The sequence below is a fragment of the Glossina fuscipes genome, unplaced genomic scaffold (genome assembly GCF_014805625.2).
Source record: "Glossina fuscipes isolate IAEA_lab_2018 unplaced genomic scaffold, Yale_Gfus_2 183, whole genome shotgun sequence".
NCBI lineage: Eukaryota > Metazoa > Arthropoda > Insecta > Diptera > Glossinidae > Glossina > Glossina fuscipes.
Window position 1 is genome coordinate 934636 of NW_023998526.1, and position 14678 is coordinate 949313.

The 14678-nt window shown below is 32.8% G+C and overlaps 1 protein-coding gene across 2 annotated transcripts; it reads right to left on the bottom strand.

Moving 5' to 3' along the window:
• Positions 1-1592: 1592 nt before the first annotated feature.
• Positions 1593-12690, bottom strand: LOC119641874 (excitatory amino acid transporter). Of its 2 annotated transcripts, XM_038040759.1 has the most exons (8): positions 12535-12690; positions 11761-12084; positions 7804-7983; positions 5231-5567; positions 3765-4358; positions 3032-3361; positions 2840-2954; positions 1593-2538 (listed from the first exon to the last, which is right to left on the bottom strand). In XM_038040759.1, the coding sequence occupies exons 3-8, from the start codon at positions 7964-7966 to the stop codon at positions 2356-2358; spliced, it is 1722 nt and encodes a 573-aa protein (XP_037896687.1). In that variant the 5' UTR covers positions 7967-7983; positions 11761-12084; positions 12535-12690; the 3' UTR covers positions 1593-2355. The 2 variants fall into 2 exon arrangements, with proteins under 2 accessions (XP_037896687.1, XP_037896686.1); XM_038040758.1 differs by lacking the exons at positions 11761-12084; positions 12535-12690 and having other exon boundaries at positions 7804-8253.
• Between the last annotated feature and the right edge of the window lie 1988 nt (positions 12691-14678).

The following is a 14678-nucleotide window of genomic DNA, read 5'->3' on the forward strand; positions in this document are numbered from 1 at the left end:
GAATGCGGAAGTTTTATAAAAGAATGCGGAAGCTTAACAGAAAATACGGATCTTTTACGCGTTGTCGTAATGTTACTGTGTATGAAGGTAACTATATTCACAAAATATAGAATTTAAAAAAAAAAACCCACTAAAAGAATAAGAATAAAGTTACAGTATATACATATATACGTATTGGATCAACTAAATTTGTTAAGACAAGCTTGAAATTAGATTGCTGCCGAATTTTATATTATCAATCATTTGCTTACTTTGTTATTAACGTCTTGGATATCACAGGGTCTCTTTTTTATATCGTATTTTATTTCGATTATTGAAAATTAATATTAATATATAAATATAGTAAAAGTTAGAACGAAATATCAAACAATCGTCGGAAGACATTTCGTGTTTTCGATCTCGTCGAGCGATACGGTATGACAACGTACGTTTAAGGTAACATCCACACTAGGAGCAACTAATATGCCTAAAGAAGCTTAAAAGTTGAATAATTATTGTGAACCATTAAGTTTGTCGTTACCAGAAAGACGCAAATCCTAGATTTTAACTTGTCTAGATGAGATGTTTTGATAAGCTGCCGACCTATATATGTTGATGTTCCACTTTCTACATCGTAAATCGTAAAGACTTCATTTTTGATTTTATTGTTGATGTAAGTGGTCCACTTTATCGAGCATTGCACAGAAATAACTTACATATACCCCAATTAATCTCATCATGACTTGATATATTAAGTATGCTGCCTTCCGGGCAGACACATTATCTTTTCGGTATGGAATATATTTCAGCACAGTGCTACAAGTAATGGCTATATTTGTGTTATAATAACCAGCTTAACATTTAATATAAAGGACTTTATATAATTTTCTTCTGATGATTAAACAATCTACTGTTTACATTTATTTTAGTTAGTTGCCATAGAAATACATGAATAGTTATTTAACTGCTATATCGCTATCAGTCTACGTAAAAATTATGTGATAATTAACATATAAATTTCTAGAAACTTTAATGGTTTATATTAGCAATGAATATATGTAAGTAACAAAATAAAGCGTAAAAAACAGAAGAAGACTTCAAAGTATTCATCCAATTAATTTATGCAGACTTAAGCTGCTCTAATAACAGAAGAAGAAAAGAAAAGAAACAATACTTATAAAAGCAAACAGACCTAATTTTCTTATGACATATTAATTGTAAAGTTGTTTAACAAATTAAAATATTTTGTACCTACCACCAAAAGTTGCGATTATACTAATTGTAATATTCCACGTTTAATACACATTCCGATAAATATAAGCTTTCAAATGAATTCAGATATGGTTGTCTGTTTCTTATTGGAATTTTCAAAATTGCCATTTGATTCAACGCAGATAAAATTAGTGTATTTTTATTCTCGGTAACCTATGCTTTCTAGTTGATATTACTTCGAAATTAGACGCAAATATTTACAAGGACCTTATAAACATTTAGGTTAAAAATTGGCATTGTAGTGATTTAGTGGGCATCCAAATATCCAAGATATGCCTCAAGTCGAATAAAGCTTTCTTACTTGCTAAGTCTTAATTTAGTTAACTAATGTTGCTACATACATCACAATTTAAATTTTGTAATATAAATTTAATTAAAATTATTATGTGTTAACAATCATCTTAATGGGCATCAAAGCAAAAAAGAGGCAAATACAAAAGGGCTGAAGTTTACATTTTGGTTACGTATAGATTATTAAAATGTATCTTAATTTGCGTTCTTATACCCACCACCCAAACTCAAAAAATTACAAAGCGTCTAAATTCTTCATCAGTCTACCTATCATCTGTCAGCATAAATATCTCAAAGCGGGGAAGGTCGAAGGACAAGAACACAAAATCAATAATTTTTCATCATTTTCTTTTGAAGGAAAGCATTCAAAAGTAAACGCTTATAGAGGAAAATAACTTAGAAAAATTCCAAAAACTTCCAGGTAAAATAACGTTTTCCAGAAAACTTTTGCTAACGATATCATTAATGTTTATCTGCGGTAAACTGAATCAAAATCGAAGAGAAGGAAAAATCTTGACGGGCGTAAGAGACTGGTCTTGAGAAGAATAAAAATGTTTTTTTTTTGTTTTAATCTCCCTTAAAGGAGATAAGTACAGTCTACAGTGACAATCTAAACCTTGTAACTATTAGTCTTGTTTTTTGTTAAAGAAGCTAAGTAAAATATTCTAGCAAGCAAGTTTTTTATTTTCCCGCTTTTGGATAAACTTATCTTATTAATGTCTTTTAGGTGAGCGAAGGTGTACGTCTGTGTAAGCAAGATATTAATTTTATTGGTTTTATGGCATTTCTCGTAATCTGTTTAAGCGATTCCTTTTAATTTTTGTGATTTACGTAGCCATTCCGCTGCTGTTGTTGTTGATACTGCTGTTGCTGTTGCACTGTATTCATGATGGCATTCATATCCACGATAACTGCATCCGGTATAGTGCAAGTACTATCCAACTCAGTTTGCCCCTCTAAACTCACGTGACCGTTCGGTGTACTAATGGGTAATTCCTGTATAAGGTAACATATAAGTCAAGAAATTAGCCGAAATTATATTCGCTGCACAAAGCATTATAAAAAGTTTTATAACTCAATATGATAAACGTTTGCGTTTTCTTTTACATATCGTACCCGCCTGCCTTACAAAACGGCGTATTGTGTAAAAGATCTGTAAACGTAACGTTTAATTCAAAAACTTCGTCAAACACTTTATAAAATAAAAATTTCAATTTGCAACCTACGTTTTAGACATTTTTTCTGGGTAAATTTAAAATTCAAATCAAGCAGAATTATAAGGCATCGTAGCCATTACCTGGTAAAGAATAGCAGCAGCATCCAATGCCATTAATTCTTTCCGTGACAGCGCTTCAACTACAGCTGCTGCATAACAATCTCCCAGCATATTGTTTGTCGTACGTATTCGATCTCTTTTTTAAAAAAAATAAAATGCAAGGAAACGAAAATATTGAAAAACCATAAAACTCCTGTTCTGAATATAACTTACACAAACCAATCGACAGCAAACAATAGAGTCACATCTTGCACTGGAGCGTCTATAGCGGTTAGCACTACTAGCAACAAAACTAACGCTGCGCTTGGCACAGAAGCCGAACTCATTGAAGCAGCTGTCGAAGTAAGTAAAACAGTAACCAATTCACCGAAACCTAAAGTCATACCACTCATTTGGGCAATAAATATTGAAGCAACCGAAATGAAAAGAGCTGTGCCGTCCATATTAATGTTGCAGCCAATTGGGAGAACAAAACGCGTTATTCGCTGATCCACCCTCAACTTATCGTTAATGCAACGGAATGTAACAGGAAGAGCAGCAGCGCTGTGACGACGAAAATGAGGAAAGCAGCCACATGTTGATCCAGCGATTTTATTATGTATATTGCATGTAATTTTGAATAATTGTTTTGGTTTTATACAGTTTCAAAGTTTTACAGTCGGTCCAATACGTTAGCAGTCGTCAGTTGTTGTTCAATAATATTTTAGGTTGGAAAATTATAATAAATTTTCAGACAGTTTTTAGGACAAATTATAAAGGTCGCACACATATACATAAAAACCAAAAAGAAGGAAAAAAATATTTGTAGCAACGATAACGTTATTAACGAAATTTTTCAAATTAATAACTATCTTCATAAAATTTAATCTTTTTTGTTAAAAGTATCATTTAACCATACAAAGAATGATTAACGTTGTTAAGAGAGAAAGAGATAGTAAAAGCTTACGTTGAAGCAGTCGCAAAAGCTGTTAGCATAGCTTGTATTAGTCCAGCGTAGAATTTGAATGGATTGCGACGAACAAATACGTAATAGATTGCTTGCATGATTACAAACTGATAGAGTACTACTCCGATTGTAACTGTTAAGATGAACCACATCAATTGCGCCATAACCAAATGCAGATCGGTAACACCCAAAATTTTACCAGCAATCACCGAACTTATACCAACAGGTGTCAACCACATAACGCACGTAACCATCTTCATCACGACCTCAAATATAGCGGCGAAAAAGTCCACCACCACTTGCCCTTTGGAACCGATTGTTCCTAGGAATGTGCCGAATACCAAACAAAAGAACACAATACCTAACGTGTTGGTACCACTACGGTATTGTATGACACGTATATGAGCGGTTTCTGTAATTTCGTCACGTTGCCCCTCAGCACCCTGTTCTACTTCGGCGCTCTCGTCACGCAGTGTTTCATCAACGTTTTCATTCACCGTTTCATTGAACGCGTGCAGAACGGTGGGTTTAGGCACGTAAACGGTGTGCGCTTGTTGAAACGATGCCTGAAATATATTATCAGGAAAGACGTTTCTGGAAAGAGGTAGAAAACGACCATAAGTATAATTCAGCAAAGCCTCCTTACCAATTGAAATTGTGTTCCCCATTTATAGGCGTTATATTCCTAAAACTATAAATTTCGAAAAAAAAATAAATTTTGATATTTGCCAATCCAATTCACTGATTAACAGCTCGGTATTTTGAGCTGAAGTCATTATACTCCACACAGCTTGTAGTACAGGATAAATTAAGGGAGACTGAAGATACACCTTTTATTAAACTAGTCGATTCCGAGTTGTTTTCTGAATCAATTCGAACTTGTTTGTCTGTCTGTTTGCATATCCAATTGTTATGTGTTCATGAATTTCTAGTTTGCGATAGTCCTTATACGAGAAAAACTTCCAAATTGCAAAATTGCTTGGCAAAAATCGCAGGGTAATAATAATCGGGTATTCTAAACTAAAGCAAAAAATTTGAATCGAATGGGACCTGTTTTTACAGAAACTACAACTTGTTATCGTTTGCCCCATTAAAGCAATTTGACACAAAATCCAATTTTACCACATTTGGTCCAAGTACGCATACTTTTTGGATCCGTTCAATATAGGGATATAGCAAGTTATACAAATAACCAATTTGTTTTATTTTAAAAGTTAAAAATTCAAACTTCTGCTGATTGTAAGGCACACCGAAATCACGAGAGGACGTCACACAAAAAATAAACTTAATATGTTTATTTAATCGAGCTTTTTTGCTCTGTTTCCAGATTATTCTTACATATTTATTAGGTTTTCACAAGTTATTTTGCAAACTTGCGGCTTACGACAGCGAAGTTTGGCCACACATTTTTTGCTTTACCATAATCTTACTGTACACAATTGAATTTGAACTATGGCATTGTTTACCTTCCCAAATCCAGTAAACTATCCAATAAATTCACGGCAGCCCGTCTGTCCGTTGTACGATCAATCGAATTATGCAAATCTGGATCGCCAGGGTGGATTAGCGTTACCAACGCTATGCCTAAAATAGCATTTAGCAGTGAAGTACTTGCAAAGTACACCAAAGTTCGTAGGGCAATTTTGCCATTCATACGAGCATTCAAACTGGCGGAACCAGCAATTAAGCTTGATATAACTAAAGGTAATATCATCAACTTCAGAATACGCATAAACAGCTCACCGGGGTAAGAGATGAGCATAATGGAGTCTTCATGAAGATGGAAGGAACGCAAGGAGAAACCTGTAAATAAAGAAATCAATTTTAAAAACATATTTGGATTGCATACATCCCAGTTCGCTTTGATTATTGTGGATTGGTATAAAAATAGTATATATAATATATACCAATAGAGTCGTAAGAAGAACACTTGCAAAAATCACTTAATTTTTATTGGAGTCCAGTCTTTGTGATCCTTAATGCATATGACTTTTGTTTTTGGAAAACACGTCCGTGAAACCTCTGCCTATAAAAACTTAGCAGAAAAACTCAACTATCAGCAAAAGTAATTGTTTTCAATATTTCACGGCGAAAATTGGTCCGTAGGAGTAGTTTCTCAAAAATATTCCATGAAAATTGCTCCTATACATGGCAGAAAAGTCGAACATATACCTCTATACGATGGAAGCAATTGAAGAATAATAAAATCTTTAAAATTAAATTTGCTAATTTGGACCACGTCAGTTCACATCTTGTACACCATCAAACATAAAGGATTTCAAGAGTATTTGCACCAAAGCAAATTATGATCTTTGGAGTATTATCATGAAATGGAATAACAAACAATTATATAGGGTATGTAATGATCGAACTTAAGTTTGTTTGTGCATGAATTCTTATGCTTGATCTGCGAATCCGAATATCTGATGTGCTTTGAGATAATTTGGTACAGTATCCGCCGAGAGTTGGGGTCCAAGAAGAAATTGTATTGAAAATGGATTAGATCGAGTCTTCTTTGCGCTCCTACAAACGCCTTATTTTGAAAAAGTCTTTGTATGAAAAAATTTGGAATTTGCACAATTTATCCAATAGTTTTAATCCTCCCCCATATAACCATCTCAGCGAAAAATTTTGAATATTTTATGAAAATTTGCCTATAATAACAACCTGACATAAAAATCAATCTAGTCAGATCAGCATTACGTGGGTCTATTTCTTATAATAATTGTCCGCATAGTAATTCTTATGAAAAGGAAGCCTTCCACGTCAATTAACTACAATTTTTAGCTCTTTAGAAGGACAATAGATAAAGAAACATGGCATCTATGACAAGAAAAAAATTGTGTTAAATTTGGAATATGTGTGCTCATATAAGGATCCTCATGAAAAGAATGAAAAGCAAGCCTTAATATCGAGCAAAATCTAATTTTATTTATCAAATGGCAGTCGTCAAAATAAATGTACTTTACTGGGCGAAGTCTAGAATGCTTAATGATCGGCTTTGCTCGACGATTATGTGCATCAGTTGTTCTTTTTCAATTATCTTTAATTCGCCGTTGCTGGCGTTACAGTCTGGGAATTTTCTGAAATCTACAACCAACAGCTATAAGATATCCTCAAATTTTTGCAATCAATTGATATAAGTCAGTTCTAACAACCGGACACCCCTGAATTATTTGTATATAAGATGACAAATCTGCGAACGTATCCAACTTCGCCGAGAATAAAACTTTTATGGAGAATATGGACTTGAGTAAAGTTAATTCGCATAATTTAAGCGTTTGAAATATTAAGTAATTTCATATGAATTATGCGATCATGGTGTAGGATTTGATGTGGTAAGTAAGTAATTTCAAACTAATTATGCAAAAATGGTGGAGAGTGGTGGAGTCTAGCTTTTCCCGTTATCTTAGGAAAGAGAGATGTATGTTGATGCTAAAAAAAAATTAATGATGCATAAAGGTGAGAGTAAGTGTTGCGTTTCAAATTGAGATTAGGCTATACATGACGACTAGGTTAAACAACGCTGAGCTTTTTAATCAAAAGAAAGTCAAAGTTCCTCTTAAGCAGTTGATTAAACAAATGTGTGATTGACTGCCATAGATTGAAAACAAAGAGTAACTTGCCGAAAACACCACATGTACCGCACAATCGATTGCGAAAAACGATTCCAAATCGATTCTCGATCCTCATATTGACAGATTAACGGAATATTAGGTTCGAAAGTATGCTTTAGGTGACGAATATACATCTGTAATTCAATTCTTTTAAAATATTTCTAATTTTCGAAGTAAACGCTCTTCGGTTTATCCCAGCAAGTTCTTCCAAAAATATCTATCCTTTTCAGTAACAAGAACATACGTACATTCACGCAACTCTCATTGAATTCGTCCTTCAAACAAAACATGAATGTTTCCCTATCGAAAAACATTTCAACCCATTTCTTCTGCTATTATTCGTTTAGAACCCGCCAAACCCACTAAACTGAACCAAGATTAAATAAATATTTTAAATAACGCAAATATCAATGCCTACTTACCCAAAATGACGCCCAAACTAACGCCGGATAGAGTCACCAATAGCATCAAATTTTCATCAATCCATTTTCGGTATCCTTTTAATTCGCGTGGAGCCTGACAATGTTCTGTAGTTTTGGGTGGCAGTTCTGAACCGTGAACGGTCGTGGAGTTGGGCGGACCCATTTTAGCAAAAAGGTAATCTGAAAAGTGTTCAGATTTTTCCATTTTACGAGTATTACTAAATCAAAAAATGACCTCAAGTTGTACGGAGACGATGAAGAAACCAAGAATAATTGAAGAAAGTAACCACCAAGAGCGTAAATGTACGTCGTCCACGACGAGGTTTTTTATTCGATAGCTTAAATATACGCGATATGTAAACAGGGAACAAATAGCTAGCAACGACAATCACGTGATAATGCTTAATTGGTATTGGTTCGTAGTTGTTTATTAATTTCTTGTTCGCAGTTTTGTTAAATCCTTACTGTTTTGCCTTTTTTAATAAAAATGAAAAATTTGTAAATGTGTTGCAGATATACGTGAATGTGATATTACTTTTTTGTGTTAGTTTTCGACTATTCAACAACTCATTATGGCTTCTTTAAATATATGTGTACGTTCGTTATAATGCGTTTAGAGATGCTGCCGCCGCTCTTGAGATTTCTACTTTGCTTGTTTTTTTTAAAACGTTTCGGTATATTATTGATTTTTCAAATATTTAATGTTAAACTTTAATATATTTATTAAGTACTCCATTGATTCAAATACTGATGCCTTCAACATACAATAAGAATCCGTTGGTTGTATTTTTATTGGTATTGGAAACGTTTGCCTAATCTCACTGCTACCGATGAGGTGTGGTCTTCTTTTTATGCCACAAATGCGGCGTAGAATAAATGCATATATTTTTCCTGTCCTTCTTATTAATAAATTCGTTTGGATAATTGAAATACGCCTGATGCAGTAGTGAGGGCTCCGTTGTTCTGACAATTTCAAGGATACTCTTAATGAATGCAATTATAAGTACTTAAAAAAATTATTTGCTCGATTTTTAGTTCCAAACTTATTGTATTATAAAAAACTGAAATTAATTTTGGACCCAAAAATTTATTGTTGTGGTGGGTAAATTTCAGTCTATGTTCCACTTTTTAACTTGCTCTGGTTTTTAATTTTTTTAAGCTAAAATAGAAAATCAATACTGTCGAAGTTCGTTTGTTTAGTGTGCGACCATCACTCCAAGAAAACTTTACCAATATTTCTTTTTGCTCTGTTTCTTTAGTATGTATAAAATTTAAAGAAATGATTTAAATTAGTTCCGTAAGTGAACTTAGCTCGATATTGCTTGATTTGATAAAAGTTTTGAAATAATTTGCTTTTAAATAAATGCTTTACATATTTTTTTAATTTATTTGCACAAAAGTGGTGCTTCACTGTCAATTATTTGCACTTTGCTACAAACTTATTTCTGCTGAACACTTTGTCGCGAGAAAGTTCAAAAAATTTCTGCATACACATAGAACTAACATACCATTTATATTCAAAAGTCGCAAATCTTCATAAAGGATACTTTTCGTTTGCACTCTTTCTGTGTAGACACTTTCAACGCGTAATTATAGCACATCAACTCTGTGAACGAGTACATGCCATAATTTAGAGCTTGTACTAGATATTCCAACTGATTTGCGATTTTATAGTTATTAAAATTTTGATTGTTATTCTTACGCCGTTCCTATACTTCGGTTAGTTCATAATTGGAGAAAGATTGATGAGTCCTAAATTAATCTCAAGAAGAGTTCACAATCCGTTATTGTTAAGTAGAGTTGAAAAACAAGTAATTTTTTCAAAACAATACCCCTGAACTTTGAATATCAATGTTAACTTATTTATTAGATTGATAAAACTGCCATCTATCTGACAGAAGTGTAATTTCATTCGGCCTCTTTCGTAACTGGAAACTGTTACCGATAATCCTTTTATTGACTCAAAACGAGAAAATTGCGAAATGTTTTTTAAAGTGATCTATTCCAACCGATATCTACAACACGTCTGATGTTTAATCGACGGTTGCTGACTCTTGTTATTTCGTTCTTCAAATGGTCGTCTACCATCGTAAAAATCTTTGTGTTGCATTCCTTTTGTCCATAACAATAACATTTCCACAGTGTTCGCATAAGCGCATAAACTTAAATACAAATTCATTCTATGAACTTACTCTTTTCAAAAATTCGCCGTCTATAATTCCTTACAATCACAAAAGATGTCCCACTTATGCGATAACTAGGTGGTTAATGTTACACAACCAAAAAAAAAGGTTAATTCTCTTTTTCTCTTATACGCGTAAGGCTATAAACAAACGAATAATAAGATCATTGTGGAGGCCGATGGTACTTATGAGTGTTCTCTTACTTTTCCATTTTGAAAGCGCCTTCCATAAAATGCCTACGTCATTCTTATGATTTGCAGGCGGAATAAAAACATATACTAGTTTACCCCTTGGTAGCAGGACAATTAAGGGCGTATCAGTTGTCCAAAAAAGACTTTTTACAGTATATACGTATCTAAACTCCGTTTCTTTGGTCACCACTCCAAAAATTGGCTTGACGGCCAAGAAGCTTTAATGCTGCTACGCATTTTGCATTACCGTCCCTATCGGTTTACCCGTCTGTCCCTACTAGATGGAGTGAGAGGATGGTGAGACCTGACGGTGGCCGTATTTTCCCCCCTTTTTATAAAATTAGTGAGATACGTAAAATCAATTCAAGAACACCGAACGCGGAGGACTTACGAGGAGTTTTCCTTTCCAGACAGCTGAAAACAACGTGGGTCCACGTTAAAGACTGCGTCCAATATTTAGTTTTTGTCGGTAGTTTTGCTATTGTGACTGTGCTAACAGTAGACGGCAGACAAACAGGGGAATTGAACTTTTCAACAATTTAATAAATAATGTTTAATATGTTTTTTGTTGATGCGCGTTAAATAACTTAAGCATCGATATACCTAATATTGACTAAAATGGATACTCACTCATAAATAAATTTTGAAAACCCATACAAATAATAACAAAAAATATTTATGAGAAATTATATACGTATGTGTAAAGCGTTCTCTACAAACCAAAAAAGATAAAAGTGAATAATGTGAAAGGAAATGTGATGATAAATATGTTTCAAATTATTTCTCTCGTTAAGGAAAAATTTTATTTTAGTTTATTTCTTTCTTCGGCGTCATATACAGATACTTTTCTGAATGCTTCTGACGACGACATTTGTTTTGCAAAATCCATTAAAGTCTCTTCATGTATACAAGCATACGTCAGGTTTATTTATTTCCTCTTTCAACGTATTTTGTAAAAATTTCAAGGTCAAATCTAACTTATGAGATATAAAAAAATAAAAAAAATAAACTTATAAAAATAGTGATGACCAATACTACATTGAAAATCGATGAGTCCAGCAAATCGCTCACCAATTACTACTTCGTACGTACATTTACACTCTTGATTCAAAGACTTGTAAAAATATAGTTATAATATTCTTTTACAAAAAAACTCATACACATCTTTTGGCATATTTTAAATATTATAAATATATTTTAATAAATATATTTTTAATGTGATGAAGAATATCAAATGCGAGTTCAAGGAAGCATAAGTTAAATGTATAGCTTTCGTTTCAAGTTTATTTTACATTCTGATCTCGTAATAATAGATTTGAGGACATATACTTCCCATTTTCAATGTTGCCTGTGGACTTAACCACAAAGATATGCAGTGATGACAGCTTTTGCACTTATCACTGAGAGCTCTGAACAAGACGCGGACCGACAGAAGGCTGGAAAAAGAAAATTCAATTAAGAATTTCATGTTATTAGACAATCTTAGGGATCTTTAGTACGTCTCTTCTTGGTATTGTAAGCGGAACGATAAGATTATAACTGATACAATGTTTTTATGGTATGACAACTACGAAAAAATTTACCTTTTATTAATAGCCACAAATTACCCAGATTTACGTTTATTTTTCTTCTACTCCGGACACCAAATATTTCGTGTTTATATTAAGCCTTCAATTCTCTTATGAAGAACGTTCTTTTCTATTAAGAGTTGTATTCTAGCTACTAAAACGATTTGTATTTGATTCCGAAATCGCCTTTCATTTATTGGTGGTATGGTGTGATAATAAAACAATTTTGTAAATTTTCTAAAGCTGTTAAATTAACAAATTTCCGCAGCAATTTATGCTGCAATTGCATTAGTAATTTTAAAATTCTTTGCACTGCTGTCGCCGTTGTAGTGGTTTCAACTGTAATAGCACGAAGAGTTGATAAAACTTAATTATTTACTTATTTATTTAAAATCATTAATAGTTTTCAAAAGAGAAGCAAGAATAGCTTTAGCGGAATTACCGCCATGACTTTACAAGGACGGAATTATAGGTAAGGTTAAAGGGTGGAGAAATGTCGTCGTATATCTACGGGAGGTACCTGGGCATGTATGGCTAATATTAAACTTTTTCTTCAACTAAATTTCTTCTCTTAAAGAAAGAGCTATAAATGATCTTTAATTCTTATTATATCTCATTCTCTTATTCTCACATCAATCATGTTGACAATATCTTTTTTTAGTGTGTGACTATTACTATTACTAGGTTTTAACCGATATTTGTAACTCTGCGAGCAGACTTTTCTTTTCTCAGTTCATTTCTCATTTCTCGTTTCACCGTGTTTTTCTTAGTACACCACATCTTACGCACCTTTAAAAACTACGGAATAAAAAATGTGAAAGCAAATTTGCGTAGATGCAAACTTTATAAATAAGAAAGTCGATGAATGCCGCGGACGCAATATTTTGAGCTTGAAAATCTTTTAAGGTGCTGTAATATTGAATAAAATTTTGTTCCGGGAAAGAATTTCTGTAACCACTTAACGGTTAATGATAATCGCATAAGCCCTAATCCACGACCCGACAATATACCGTTTGAACTTAAAGTGATCCACTATGCTAAATGGTTTGCACTGACTTGGAGGTAAATGTTAAATTTTGTTTTTGTGAAAATGAGAACTAAATTGAATTAGGCTCGCTTTTCTTTTTCCTTCTTTTTCCGTCTTTGTATATTTTTTATACACTATACTTGCAGACCCATGTATAAATTGCATATACAGGCTCACATATGCACGCAAATATACATAAGTATGGCGGAATATTAGTTTCGTCATCCTATTTGCAAAATCCACAGTCCCACATTACATGGTGTTAATATATAATATTATTATATTATTAGGGACATAGCCTGCCCCTCCCTTTGATCTGTTTTCTTCGTGTATAAAGAATGAAATTAGTATATGAGGAATATTGATCGAAATTGTTATAAGTTAAAATTGTACAAGTTGAATAATCAACATTGTTACAAGTTGAAAAAATTCAAAATGAGATTTATACTAAACTATTTACATATATATACAAGAATATGTCATATATTCATTAATAACCTACAGCCCATAATAAAAATCAATTTAAGCGTAAGGCGCAGAAAACTTCAGAATGATGAGGGAACGGACTGCTGCTAATTCCTTCAAAATGATTAAAAATCATTTAAGTGTTGGGTATCTAAAATTCATCATAAAACGTAAAAACAATTATTTTTGTTTTCTTCGCTATTGCTTTGCAAAAATAATTTGACGTGTTATATGCTTTACTCTTTCGCAATTGGGTCTAAATGTTTGTCACTAATTTAATGATAATTTGACTACTCGTGCACAGCAACATCTAAAATGTTCACTTTAATGTAAGTGTGTTGTCCATATTTCCAATTCGTACTTTCTCACTTAGCCGTTTGTCTTTACTTTTTATATATTTATTAAATTCATCTACTTGTTGTACGTTAAGAGTAACACAGCAAAAATAATGTCCGCCTGCAGTTTCATAATTTCTCGGTTATTGGACCTACATAAAATAGAAAAATTATTTTAACTTTTTAATGCAATTAAGGAACATTATATTTTTTTTTATTAAAAAATCAACCACAAAAAAAAAGAACTATTTAATAAAGAAATGTTATGACAAAAAGTCCATACAGCTTGAAAAGCGTAAAGAGATTGTATTTAAAAGTTTAAAACTCAAATAAGGTGTATATGTTTGTTATGGGTGCTGTTTTCACCGATTATTTCAAATTAACGACTAGCAAATAGTGCAAATAGTACGCAACTCTGGAATATATAAAAATTGAGAGATTGTTTAAATCGTGGACGTGCCAATGAGCCAGGAAAGTGTTCGTACTGAGTTGAATCTCATGTCAGCTTACCATTACCTATTTGATTTTAACAGCAACTGAAGGCCAATTGGACGGGCGAAAAAATGAAGGTTCTGTGGTTGTTGTCCGATGCGTAGTATTAAAAACAGAAGTACGCGATTATAAATTTAAATTCACCCGTAGCGGTTTGATCTGAAATTTACATTATTCTTTTTGAGGAAGTTGGTACAGAATCAAGTCAATCCACAAAAATGGAAAAACTATAATTTTTTTGAAATAACTTCAAATAAATTTTTTTGGCATGAATTAACCAAGAATTGCACCAATGCATAAAACAAACTTTTTCAAACGTTCATTCCAAATAAGGACGATATTTGGGAATTATAGGTGCATGATTCGAAAAGGAAATGCGTCAAAACTGACGAAAACATGTATCGTGTCAATGTCATCAATAATGAATTAATAAAAAAAACACAGCATACCACTAGTAATAGAGGATGTGCCCATGAGCTTGTGCCTATGTATGTTTTAACCGGAAGAACTTAGGATATGCCCACATTTTTTTATGAAGCTCGAAAATTTGTGAGTTTTTTTCACGAAATTTTATACATAAATTTATTTTGGACGTAGGGCGAATCCTATTGAAA